The sequence below is a fragment of the Podarcis erhardii genome (assembly GCF_964252035.2).
Source record: "Podarcis erhardii genome assembly, chromosome: 6".
NCBI classification, from domain to species: domain Eukaryota; kingdom Metazoa; phylum Chordata; class Lepidosauria; order Squamata; family Lacertidae; genus Podarcis; species Podarcis erhardii.
This window is the reverse complement of record NC_138510.1, coordinates 27,022,556-27,036,580: the sequence shown is the minus strand read 5'-3', so window position 1 is coordinate 27,036,580 and position 14,025 is coordinate 27,022,556. Positions and strand designations below refer to the sequence as shown.

Below are 14,025 nucleotides of genomic sequence, written 5' to 3'. Positions count from 1 at the left end.
CCAAAGGTCTTCATTCATCTCTTCTCTCTGTCCCTCCCTCCAGCAGCAAGAGAATTGGCCTTTTCAGCCATGGGAATGCTCTCCCCAGGAAGTCTTGCTTGGTGCTAACAGCTTTTTAGTATCAGACAAAGATGTTAAATTTTCTTCCAGGCATTGAGTGTTAATCTTCTATACCAGCTAATGGATTCCCCCCCCCCAACCCCTTGGCCTTTTTTTAGTGATGAAGCCTATGTTGGAAGGATGGAGGTATTTGCTTTTATGGCCTCTTTGCCTTAAGTGTGTCCAATTGTTTTTTTGTGTGTGTTGTTGTTGCTGTTTTTGCCCTCTGTGATGGGATTTTGTCTTTCTACATCAAGACTTCATGTGGCAAGCAACCACAAAACAAACATGTAATTATTAAATTTGCAACTATGCCATTGCATTTGTTAACTATGCTAATTCAGGCCAATTTTATGCAAATCTCTGTCCTCTTTGTTGGTAACAGACTCCCTCTTTCTGGGTGATACTTAACTGCTCATTGTGCAATGCGCTCAATGAAACTGGGAGTAAAGACAGGCAAGCACCGACCTACACAGGACATCATATACCAACATGGTGAAAAATGGTTTCAGGATTGCTAAATCCAGGGCAGGGGGAAGAAAGCCTAGTTAAAAAGAATTAACATTATAATTTCAATGGCATTATTGTATCTCGCGGTGTTTGTTAAAGTTTTAATGCAAGGGCATGAGAAAATAAATTATTTGAAACCCATTTTGCTTTTGTTGTTATTGCTACTACATACATAGGAGTTAAGGTAATGCATTGACAAAGAACTTCTACAGAGGAAAATGACAAGGAGAAAGTGTGAGCAATATACTAAAACAACTCCACAAGACAACAGCATGCAAGGGAGAAGAAGGAAACACACTCTGTTGGCTATAGAGGGATGGCATAACCCATGTGCTGCATCACATCTTAACAGGTTTATGATCTCAGCATCTCTACCAGGTTCTGTGGCATTTGCTAAATGCAACAGAACTGCTATGGGCTGCTACTAGAGACTAGAAAGCTCTACAAAGCTCTCCTCTATTTTGGCACAGAAATGATGCAACCTCTTTAAAAGATTGCAAGCCAAAATGCCCACTCTCATTCCCATCATTCCTCTCCATCCTCAAAAGTCATCCCCATCCTTCAAATCACCCTTTACATTCTTTCCAAATGCCAGTGGTGCTGAGAAAAGCAATAGCAGCATGCAAGAATATATACATTTTTTTTCTCCCATTCTTCTCTTCCTGTCCTCTTCCTGACATGATGATTAGCAGTATGTCAAAGAACAAAGCTGGGTGGCTGACAGAACACAGACCTCTCAGCCATGAGGCTTTGTTTCCAGATGTGTGTGTGTGTGTGTGTGTGTGTGTGGAAAGAGAATCTCCCCTCTCCCTTCTCCATGCAAGCTCTCACTGGTGCTTGGGAGGGAAGGAAAGTGGGGATGTGTTGAAAGGACTGGTGGGGAAGAACTTTGGGGTGGTAAAGGCAGGTTGTGGGGCAGAGGGAAGCTGTGAATTCCTGCCTGGCTCCAATTTCAATATGAGCCAGACAAGAATTTCCCTTCTCCTTTTGAGGTGGATATTGTGGGTGCTCAGATCTGGCTTTGCAAGCCTGAGCTTTGGAAAACTAGTTTTTCCCATATGATTTAGGTAGCAGATCATAGATGGGTACTGAGATGAGATCTTTCTCAGTTGTCGCTTCAGTGTTTTCAACTGACATATGTGTGTATGTACACATGTGTGCTAGGTGCAGTCTTACATTCACATGTAAGCAAGAAATTATCGAAGAGTTCACCTTGTTTTGATACATTATTGTTATTATTAATCAATATGAGAAACAATACTTTTTTTGACAGAAAAGGGATGACCCAGACACACAATTTAATTGCTCATATGAGCAAGTCATTTTCTGGTTAAACCTACATTGGCAACGAATAAGGCACACAACAGAAACCAAAGGTTAAGAGTAGTCAAGGGCATTCCAGTTTTTATATCACTCCATGCCCATCATTTGACCACCATCTTATTCCTTGATGGTTTATTGTACATTGAGATTTCCTTGCTGGGCTTGTCCTGGACCAATTTGATAAGGCATAGAAGTACCCAAACAATAGGCTTACATTTCACATGTGACTACAATAAATGAAGCAGAAGAAAGGATATGAGTTTTAAAAATTGTGCAAGAGCTGTGAAGCCCACTGTCAATTACACTGAGATAAACTGGGCTATATGATCATTATGTTATTCAGCATGATATCAGTGCAAAGGTTGGGCAAAATTTTGACAACACAAAGCTGTTTGCCAGGCAGTATTTTTAACCACAATTCCCCTCCTCATTTCTACAATTGTGTTCAAGGGCATGTTTATTGAGAATGTAGAATTGGCTGAGAGATATTCTTTTTCTTTTCTTTACATTTTGTTACAAAATAAATTGCTTTATTGACACCTTTGCTAGCAAAGCTACCTCTGGGGTGATTCTCTTCCATTCTCAGGAGGTTCATATGAACTACTATAATCGAAAAAACATATTAGGACACATATAATGCTTTCCCACAGGAGCCACAACCTTGTCATTTAGACTGAGAGGTGACAAATGTATTATTTTAACAAAGCACTGCCATTTCACTTGGCTCAAGCTAGACACTGGTATGTGGCCAGTGGTTTGATTCCTTGTCTCATATTAGTTTTAATCTGAAGTCTTTCTTGTCAAGGTCACTGGAGATAAACCAGGAACAACTGCCAACCAGTATCAAGACAAGACTGACTTTTCAGAAACTGTTGAATCCATCCCCATTGGGAATTAATACATGCGGTTATCTTTGAACTGTTTGCAAGTTTGAATATCCCATCCTCACTCCCCATCCATAATGAAGACCAAGATACTAGAGGATTATATTCTCACAAGAGTAATAAGAACTGTAGGAATGAAGCTACAGAAAACAAAAGGGAAATGTTGGGAAGTTAAAACAACAACCACGGTCTGTCTGTATGAACAAACAAAAGCAGGTCTTCCCCAAATCCCACAAATATATTTGATAACACACTTTTTCTGAATGAACCACATATAGTTTAAGGGACAAAAAAAAAAAAAAAGCCACTTTTGATAAGAGAACCAAGTTATTCCATTACAACAGAACTACAAAGTGTCCTATGGCACCTTAAAGATTACCTGGTGGCTGTATTTTCAATCACAACAGAACTGGTTTCCATATGAGCATTATGCTTAGAACTAGGAGTTTTGTTTTTCTAAAAAAAGGTCTTCAACATACCTTTTGTTGCCAGCCGGACACAGTTGATTTTGGTCTCCTGAAAATGACAGAATATGGAAAAGCATCAGGTATGTCTGCTTCTTTGTGTAAGAACAATTTAAGAAGTAGCACTCTGAGCCACACTGGACGACACTGTCTTTCTGAACTATCCGTTGGAATGTGTAGCATAGTAAGTGCAAAATTGTTGTGAAAAATTCAGATGTTGTACATCTCTTGCAAGGGTATCACACGTCTTCATCAATGGGATTCAAACAACAGTATTTCATACCTAGGGGGAAAATGATAATGCCCACTAATACTGCAATAGCATCCACAGCTATTGCAGTAGCCTTGTGGAATATGACTTTATGAGTATCACGTCAACTGATGGGTGGCTGTTCAGATAGAAACTATTCTGAAAAAGATGTTGCTGAATAACTCATACAGTATTTATCAGAAAAGTAGGGATAAGCACTTAACTGATTCACATAAAGAGCCAAAACATTCTATTAAAACTTTCACTACCAGACACTTGAAAGCAATAATATCTTATAAGCCTAGAAGATGTCTACCAGATACTAGAAAAAAATATGTCTCCCCTTAGGTACCTGTCAGGGAACTGCCATCGGAGAGACAGGTGGTGGACAGGCTACAGGAGAATAGGAGAGAATCTGCAGTAGAAGAGGGAACCAGCAGGGGGAGTGCAGGAGTCACAGCGGAGGGGAGGCTCTGGGATGCTTCCAGTGAGAGTAGTGGAGAGGTAACGGGACCCCCGTTGGGAACGCCCACCCTTCGCCGGAAACTGTCACGCAGAGAGTCTCGAAAGCGCATGTCTGTCAAAGAGCTTTTATGTTGGCGTAAATTCCGTAGACGCCCACTGTCAGATTCTACCAGCGACTGACGGAGTCATGCTTTGGGGGCTCCGTTAGTGCATCGGTTTGGATGACCAGCCAAACCCCAGAGGGATCAAGCTTTTACGCACAAGCAGCTCACTATCCCATCACAGCAATCTGACAGTCTTTGAAAGCAGCTTGTGCAAGCAGACGGCATCATGAGCGAACCATCCGGAACCGGAGGAGCAGGAGCGGGAGCTGGCGCAGATCCAAGCCTGGAACAAAGGTACAGGGCATTGGAGGTCCAGCTGGCACTGCAAACGGCGAGGCTCGAGGAGAGGAGGGCTCAAGATGCAGATAAGGGGAAGACCACCCCACTTGCCAGACGGGTGCCTGGACTGGTGCAGAAATTTGGGGGGGATCCCCGGAACTATCAAGCCTTTAGGACAGAGATGCAATATGCTCTCAATCTACTGTTTGATGACTTCCCCGACGAGAACTCTAGAGTGGCGTACGTGATTGGCCATCTAGAGGGAGGGGCGAGGGACTGGGTTCGGCCCCTGATGGCAGCCAATAATGAAATCTTAAAGGACACAATGAAGTTTTTCCGCGCCATGGACTTGATGTTTTCCAGCGAGATCGAGCAGGGAGTGGTGCGCAGGCAGTTAATGGCGTGTAAACAGGGGAGCCGATCTGTACGTGAGTACTGGACTGAGTTCACCATGCTGATTCATAGACTTGGGTGGGACCTTGCTAGTGAACCTATTCAAATGCTGTTTGAAGAAGGTCTCTCTCCGGCAGTGAAAGATGAACTTTCCCGGGCGCCTAGGGCGGAGTCTATGGATCAGCTGACTAAATCAGCGCTGTCCATTGGAGCACGCCAGGAAGCTAGAGCTATGGAAAAGCGGGAAGGAAAGGGGGAACGTTGGAAGGACTTCCGCATTCCAGAGATTCCGGAGCAGCCTTTCCCGCCAGCAGAGCCAATGGAACTTGGAACAGCGCGCGCGCGCGCAGTTTCAAACACCAGTGAAGGGCGGAAGAAGGAGGGAAAGAGCGGCAAGAGATGCTATCTCTGCCAACAGCCAGGTCACTTTGCCAGAGTCTGTCCGCAAAGGAAGGAATGGCAAGGGATGGCGGGAACTGTTGGGGGGAAGGAGGAAGAAGAAATCACGGAGCCAGTAAAAGCCAACGCCTGGTTGCCAACATCAGGGCACAGCAGCCAGGCGAGGGAGTAATGAATGTGCCCACGCCGGAACCTCCAAGACCAGCGCTTGTGATAGAGGTGTTGCTGGAACTGGCAAACGGACACCCACTGAAGATAAAGGCGCTATTGGATTCAGGTAGCTCATGTAATTTCATGAGCAAAGAGTTTGCAGCTGCACACCAAATACAGACTATCCCATTGAGTAAGCCTTTGCAGGTTACCACGATTGATGGGAGGGAGCTGTTGGGAGGAGAAGTGAGCCAACAGACTGTACCAATGATAATGAGGGTGGCACGACACACCGAACTGATAGCGTTTAACGTAGCCACCTTGGGAGGAGCTCCTATTATCTTGGGTATGAGCTGGCTGGCGCTACACGATCCGCTAGTAGGCTGGCATCAGAGAGTGGTTTCCTTTGGATCAGCACATTGCCTAGAACACTGCAAGGAGGGAGAGGCTCAGGCAGGCGCCAGGGGCACTCTAGCAGGGATGGAAGTGATGGACAAAGGGAGGGTGCCACCACAATACGCTGACTTGCTGGACGTATTCAGCGAAAAGGAAGCAGATAAACTGCCCCCGCACAGACCCTTTGATTGTCAAATTACCTTACTCCCAGGAGCACAATTGCCAGTGGGCAAGCTGTATGCAATGTCAGACAGTGAGATGCAGGAGTTAAGGGAGTTCATTGACAAGAATCTCAAGCGAGGTTTCATCAGAGAGTCACGAGCGGTGGGGGGCAGCCCAGTGTTCTTTGTGGACAAAAAAAACACGGGCAAGCCCAGGCTTGTATGTGATTTCAGGGCCCTAAATGCAGTGTCAGAACCAGTGACTTTCCCTATGCCCAGAATTGATGACATTCTAACACGGGTGAGAAAAGGGAAAATTTTTACCAAGCTGGACCTTAGGGGGGCATATAACTTGATACGTGTGAGAAAGGGGGATGAGTGGAAGACCACTATGTTCACCCCCTTGGGGGCCTTTGAGTACACCGTTATGCCTTTCGGATTACAAGGGGGCTCCGCCTGTTTTCAATCATTCATGAATCACGTCCTGGGGCCACTGCTCTACAAGAACTGCATAGCGTTCTTAGATGACGTTCTGGTGTACTCAGACAATGAGGAGCAGCATGTGCGAGATGTAAGAGAGGTACTGAGCAAGCTGCGAGAAAACCGGCTGTGGGTGAAACTGGAGAAGTGTCAGTTTCATACCAAGGAGGTGGAATTCCTGGGGTACCGGTTGTCTGACAAGGGATTGGCCATGGATCCCAGCAAGGTTCAAGCGGTACTGGAATGGAAAACACCAAAGACCAAGAAGGACGTGCAAAGGTTCCTGGGCTTCGGAAACTTCTATAGGAAGTTCATCAAAAACTTTGCCCATTTAACAGCGCCCATCACGGATTGTCTTAGTAGCAAAAAGAAATTTGTTTGGACGGGAGAAGCGCAACAAGCGTTCGAACGCTTAAAGCAGGCGTTTGCGTCGGAAGAGCAACTCTTGCACGTGGATCTACAACAACCTATGAGAGTGGAGACTGACGCGTCAGACCGAGCGGTGGGGGCCGTTCTTCTCCAGCCGGGAAAAGATACGTCTGAATGGAGACCGTGTGCATTCTTCTCGCGGAAGTTGAACAAATCAGAGAGGAACTACACAGTGTACGACCGAGAACTGCTCGCCATTCATGAAGCATTCCGGAAATGGCGGCACTTGCTGATTGGGGCGCAGCACAAGGTTCAAGTCCGAACTGACCACAAAAATCTGGAATACTGGAGAACAGCCCGAGTGCTGAACCAGAGACAAGTGAGATGGGCCCAGGAGTTCTCCAAATTCCACTTTGAGATTCGTTACGTGCCCGGCTCCGAGAACGTGAGGGCGGACGCTCTTTCCAGGAAACCTGAGTACTTAGAGGGGGAGGGAGCGCCTGAGGCAAGGCATGTAATCCCTGAAGACCGCTGGGTGTGTGGGGCGGCATTGGTGGGGCAGAGGGAACTGATAGAGGGTACGGAGAACGATGAATACGCCCAAGAGAAACTCAGAGAGCTCCGGAGGACAGAGGAGAACACAGGGGGGTTCGAAGAAAAGAACGGGGCGTTGTATTACAAAGGGGCACTGTACATACCCAACGGGGAACTGAGGGGCAGAGTACTCAAGCAGTTGCATGACAGCCCCACAGCGGGACATTTTGGACAGCACAAAACCATGTGGTTGGTTACCAGGGAGTTTTGGTGGCCCAAGGTGAGGGAGGACGTACGGGAATATGTCAGGGGTTGCGACAGGTGCCAGCGAGCGAAAGGAGAGAGGGTGGCGCCAGCGGGGCTATTACAACCCTTACCCACGCCCGAAAGGCCATGGGAGGCAGTATCCATAGATTTTATGACGGACCTGCCAAAATCCAAAGGCAAAACAGCTGTCATGGTGGTGGTAGATCAATTAACCAAGATGTGTCATTTTATAGCTTGTTCACATGCAGTCACAGCGGAGGAAACCGCCAAGTTGTTTGTAGAACATATTTTCAAGTTGCATGGCGCCCCCTTGAGGGTGGTCAGCGACAGAGGGAAACAATTTACTTCCAGGTTCTGGAGGAAACTTATGAGCTTACTGCACGTAGAACTCAATTTCTCAACTGCCCGGCACCCAGAAACCAATGGGCAAGCGGAAAGGGCAAATGGGGTTTTACAACAATACCTGAGGTGTTATGTAAAAGACAGAGAAAATGATTGGGTGGATAAGTTACCTCTAGCAGAATTTGCCTACAACAACGCGGAGAACGTGTCCACAGGGATGAGTCCCTTCCTGGCAAATTATGGGTGTCACCCCCGGGCATTCCCAGGAGAGGGAGGGGAGAGGTGGAGCGTGCCGGCGGCGGAATATTTTTTTTGAAGAGATGGAGGCGATCCACCGTCAGCTTCAACTTAACTTAGAGAAAGCCAAGGAAGAATATAAGAAGCAAGCAGACAGAAATAGGAGGGAAGGTGAAACTATAAGGGTGGGGGACCGGGTGTGGTTGTCCACCCAAGGGCTACCGTTCAAGGGCGGGAGTAAGAAATTGAGGCCCAAAAGATTGGGACCCTTTGAGGTCATACAGCAGGTCAACCCAGTGGCATTCAAACTCAGGCTGCCCAGTCACATGAAATTACACCCAGTATTTCACAGGTCATTACTGTCGCCGTACCGAGAGGGACGCGAGTGGGGGGAGCGTGAGAGAGAGGCCACCCAAACGCCCGTGATAGAAGAGAGAGAGCGCGACATGAACGTGGCAGGAATCATTGATTCCAGGTGGAAGGGGAATCAGGTGGAATATCTGGTAGAATGGGAGGGGGAAGCAGAGTCGGAAAACACTTGGGTACCAGCAGAGGTAGTCAATGACGAGGTTTTAATAGAAACATTTCATCAGCGTTTCCCAAGAAAACCGCAACCCGTGGCTCGATTTAGAAGGGAACACTTTGGGACCACCGATGAGGAAGGAGAGTTTGAAGGGTTCCCAGAGTCAGGGGTGGGTGAAGAAGCCGACTCCGACGAAGAAGAGGAAGACGGGGAGAGAGACGGTACGCCGTGGCTGGAAGTGTTAGAATCCTCGGACGACGAGGAGAGTTCCTTCAGGGGCTTTCCGCCCTCACCGCCAGTGGGAGAGGAGGCGGGAGGGGGTGAAGGGGGCCCTGGGGGGGAGGTGGATGTCAGGGAACTGCCATCGGAGAGACAGGTGGTGGACAGGCTACAGGAGAATAGGAGAGAATCTGCAGTAGAAGAGGGAACCAGCAGGGGGAGTGCAGGAGTCACAGCGGAGGGGAGGCTCTGGGATGCTTCCAGTGAGAGTAGTGGAGAGGTAACGGGACCCCCGTTGGGAACGCCCACCCTTCGCCGGAAACTGTCACGCAGAGAGTCTCGAAAGCGCATGTCTGTCAAAGAGCTTTTATGTTGGCGTAAATTCCGTAGACGCCCACTGTCAGATTCTACCAGCGACTGACGGAGTCATGCTTTGGGGGCTCCGTTAGTGCATCGGTTTGGATGACCAGCCAAACCCCAGAGGGATCAAGCTTTTACGCACAAGCAGCTCACTATCCCATCACAGTACCTATTTTCTTAAATGATTTATATATCAGCATGAGCTGCTTTTCAACCATTCCTTTTCTGCACTAATCCAAAAGACTCTATGTATTAATGTACTACAGAAATATCTGCTGGTTATGTTTTATTGTACCATTTACAAAAGTAGTAAAGCAAGTGCCCTCTTTTAAAAATAATGAGTTGTATCCGTTGCTGTCATTCCATTGTACAATGGACTTCCTCTTGCACAATGGAACTTATCCTTGTAGCCGCCACCCTCAAAATCTCCTTCAATGGGTTGGTAGGCTCTGCAAAGCAGATTTGGGGGGCACTGAAGGAGAGTAGGGGAAGGGGAAGTCCCACTGCATGAGTGGACCTCCACATGTGCAGCACTGGATGCAAGCCATTGATAATGTATTGTTAAAGGTAGCCATGTCCCCTGCAAACACACAAAAACATACAATCAGTAATATTTTACACGATGGTATGTTGCAATACATTGTATCAGCCCCCATATTTGCATGCCAGATGTGAAAGCTGGACTTCTTTGCAGCCATCCCCATCATTTGTAGACTATCTCTAGGGCTTGTTTGGGGGCTTCTGGTCTGTGGGGTACTGAAGTTCAGGCCTAAAGACACCACCAAATGGGAGGAGATCAGAAGGTCCTGAAGAAGCACATCCAATGAGTGTGAGTGGTTGTTCAGACAAGGAGCCCAGCTTAACTGACAGCAGGCTCTGATTCCTCCTAAGAACGTTAGAACAGCCCTTCCGGATGAATCCAATGACCTATCTAGTCCTGCATCCTGTCCTCACAGGTGGCCAACCAGATGCCTGTGAGAAACCTGGAATCGGGACCTGAACACAAGTGCACTCTTGTCTCTTGTGGCTTTCAGCAATTGCTATTCAGAAGCATTACTACTTCCAACCATGGAGGCAGAGCATAGTCATCACAGCTAGTAGACATAGGTATTTTTAGATTATGGTTACTCCCTTCCTTGTTCCCGGAACTGCAGAAAACTCCACAAGAGGCCTGGAGGATGGAGACATGAGAATGGGCCTTTTCTGCAGTGGCTCCCCATTTGTGGAATTCTCTACCCAGGGAGGTTTGGCTGGCGTCTTCATTGTACACCTTTAGATGCCAGGCAAAAACTGCTCTCTTTAACCAGGCCTTTGGCTGATTGGCATCCAATGTCCTTTTAAAATGTGGGGGGGGGGGCAGGTCCACCCCCATCGTTCAGCCCAGACACTGAGATCCAGCGCCGAGGGCCTTCTGGCGGATCCCTCATTGCGAGAAGTGAGGTTACAGGGAACCAGACAGAGGGCCTTCTCAGTAGTGGCACCCGCCCTGTGGAACACCCTCCCATCAGATGTGAAGGAAATAAGCAGCTATCTTATCTTTAAAAGACATCTGAAGGCAGCCCTGTTTAGAATTTTTTAAAAATATTTAATGCTGCATTGTTTTTAACACTCAATTGGGAGTCTCCCAGAGTGGCTGGGGAAACTCAGCCAGATGGGCGGGGTATAAATAATAAATTATTATTATTAATATTATTATTATTATTGGGTTGTCTTTGTTTTTTTTTTTTTGTTTTCATTATGTATTTTGTGCTTTATATATTGTGATTTTATGTTGTGGACCACCCTTTCTAATAATAGTAATACCTAATTCACTGTAAATATGTGCTACTGCCAGTCTTCAGAATCTCTCCCCCCCCCCTTCGCTACATTATTTATTGACACAGATCACACCCATATGGCCCATGAACATGTTCGCAATGTAGCAAGCCTTTGTGGTTCTGAAAAGTTACTTTGTCAGGCAGTAATAGGCTGCAGGCTTTCCTTTCCACTTATGTTTTTACACTGTCATGTACAAGTCTCTGGTGTAATGAATACTGCATAAATTACTGTAGGAAACAGGGCCCCATTAATATGGATACGTTTTGTGCACATTTTGCAAGCATCAGCATGGCATTGCAGAATGAAATTTCTACATCACCATATCTGAACAGTAATTTCAAAAGACGAAAATATTGTTCAGTTTCAATAACACCCTCTTATGGCAAATATGTTCTCCATGGGCTGGATTAGATAAAAAGATACCTCTATATCTCATGGCATGGATGTTGATGATTTCTTCCCCCTAAAGCACTACTTGTGCAAGCTTTAGGAATATTTTAGACCTCCACGTTAGCAACTGAAAATTTTCCCACTAATTTATCAGTCTCAGAACTGGGGAATAATGACTAGCCCTCCAACAGAAAAGCCCTCAAGAAAGGCCTGTTCTGGCCAAAACCACACTGGGCATTAAGAAAAAGTGCAATACTCTTTAACATCTGGAGATAGGTTTTCTGTTTTTTGTCTTTTTCGTTCGAGTGTGTGTGTGTGTGTGTGTGTGAGAGAGAGAGAGAGAGAGAGAGAGCGCTTCCAACAGGCAACTAAGAATCAGCAAAAGATGGCTGTTGAGTAGTGGAATATTTGATAAAACATCCTGGAAGAAGACTTTTGGTGCTCAGAGCTCTGGACCCTTCTTTCTATTATCATAAGCCCTCGCAAACTTAGGCCGTGTTCATAGGCGCCGACTCCATGGGGCCTGAGGGGGCCCGAGCCCCCTCAAAAATTCGTTTGGAGGGCTCTGCCCCCCCAATAATTTAAGAAAATTATTAGTTATATTATGCTTTGTAAAATCACAAAATTATGTTGGTATTTTTTATTTTCCTTGTTTGACGATAGTTACCTTTTAAAATACATTCAGTAATGAGTTAAAACAAAGCCACTCCCGATCTAGAGAGGGGGTGGGGTTGCGGGCTCTCGACCCATCAACAATCTTGCGGGGCTGGCGGCAGCCCCGCGAGAAGCGGGGATTCCCCCTAGCTCATCAATATTCACCGCCCACGGCGGCAGCCAATCGGCTGCCGCAAAGGGCGGGCCCTCACAGGTTCACTTAAGGTCGGGGCAGCCCGGGGCTCACCCCTTTCGTTCCCCCAGCAGCAGCGGTTTGGAGGTCTTGGCCCCCCCCAATATTTTTTATAAGTCGGTATGGGCCCCCGCCCCCCCCCCCATATTTTTTATAAGTCGGCGCCCCTGGCCGTGTTCAGAGAAGATGGGAACTGTTGTCTATCACTGCATTGGTTATATTGGCTACTCTTGTCCCACACTATCTCTGCTCATCACAGTCACTAACTACAGGCGTGGTGAACCTTTTTGACCAGGCTTTCAAAAGCACAAAATGTTTTAACAATACATACATAAATAAGAAGAATCCACCAATTCCAAATTTGGCAACTCCACAAACTATAATTTAGTCATGTGTTATTCTACAGGTGTCCAATGGGAAATGGAAAAGGTGTACAAATATTGGGGGGGGGGTTTAAATTTTTGTTTTATTCTAAACCTTTGCTAAAATTTTATTTGAAATAAATTAACTGAGCACTTTAAAAGCTACTGGATTAAACAGCAATAACAGTAGTGTAAGATTTTTTTCACTGTTACACTTTGTAGCAAAGGGAGCTCAGTTCCAAGTTCTCATTATCTCTGTTACCATTAGCTGTGAGGGCTGCACTGAAAAACAGCACAATTAATAGCCAGTTATATAACAAATGTGGTAAACTGCAGCTGATTTAGATCACAAGTTCTCTTGCCTTTTGTTATGCAACACTATATTTGTGTGTATGCGCATATATTTGGGTGTAGGATAAGACAGACGCTCATTTGAGTTCTTCTTGCGGGCTGTTATGAGGGAGCTGGGCTATCTGGTGTTTCTCCCAGAAGGTAATCTAAATAGAACATGTGTGAAACAGAATATTCTTTGGCTTTGTTATACAAAGCACCTGTTTTCTGAATGGTGTGAATTTTGCTCCTTGGGCTTGCCAAAAGCCAGATGCTTAACTGAAATGAGTCAGAGTTTGATAAAAAGGAAAACAACAAAACAAAATTCTAAGCCAAGTTTCTTACTTGTCAGAGAAGGAGAAATACAATCAGCTTCTTTTACCAAAACAAGTCAATTGTCCCAAATTAATTTCCCACACAGATCCACCCCACCCTCACAAATATACCGAACGCAAACAATGCTGCTTGACGAAACCATGGTAACTTTCTACATTCGTTGCTCCACTAATTCTTGTTTGAAGCTGAACTGCATATTACATAATTGCTCTAAACAAATCCAAAAGGCTGGGGTACACACTGGCAAATGGACTATCCTGGCAGATATAGATGCAGAAGATTACATCATATTAAAAGTGTAGGCATTCATTATTTTCAAACAGTATTCCTTGAAGCAGGAGGTTTGAACTGCAGCCTCGCAATTATGATTCAGTAGTGCGGGGTGCCGAACTGTGTAAGTCGCCACTCCTCCTCTCTTGTTGCATGGCCTAAATCAGTTGTCATCAGATATTTTAGGCTTATGCAAGCTTTTCTTAACTTCGTAGAAGAACCAATGTCAATTGGAATATATGGCAATGGGGAATAGGAGCCAGGAAAGGGTCAGAGGATAAACACAAGGAGATCATATCCACATCATACATCTAAAGCACACTGAAATCACATGGCTTCCCACAAAAGATCATGGGGACTGTAGTTTACTAAGGTATAGTGGTACTTGGGGTTACATACGCTTCAGGTTACAGACTCCGCTAACCCAGAAATAGTACCTCAGGTTAAGAACTTTGCTTCAGGAT

General features: G+C 45.9%; 1 protein-coding gene across 17 annotated transcripts in view; it reads right to left on the bottom strand.

Annotated features, from left to right (window-relative positions):
• PTPRT (protein tyrosine phosphatase receptor type T) overlaps nucleotides 1-14,025 on the bottom strand; it is a 621,336-nt gene that overhangs the window by 105,951 nt on the left and 501,360 nt on the right. For all 17 annotated transcript variants that reach the window (XM_081867470.1, XM_081867484.1, XM_081867480.1 and 14 more), the window contains exon 13: nucleotides 3,296-3,332. In XM_081867470.1, the coding sequence (XP_081723596.1) occupies nucleotides 3,296-3,332 (37 nt within the window). The remainder of the gene's footprint in view (nucleotides 1-3,295; nucleotides 3,333-14,025) is intronic.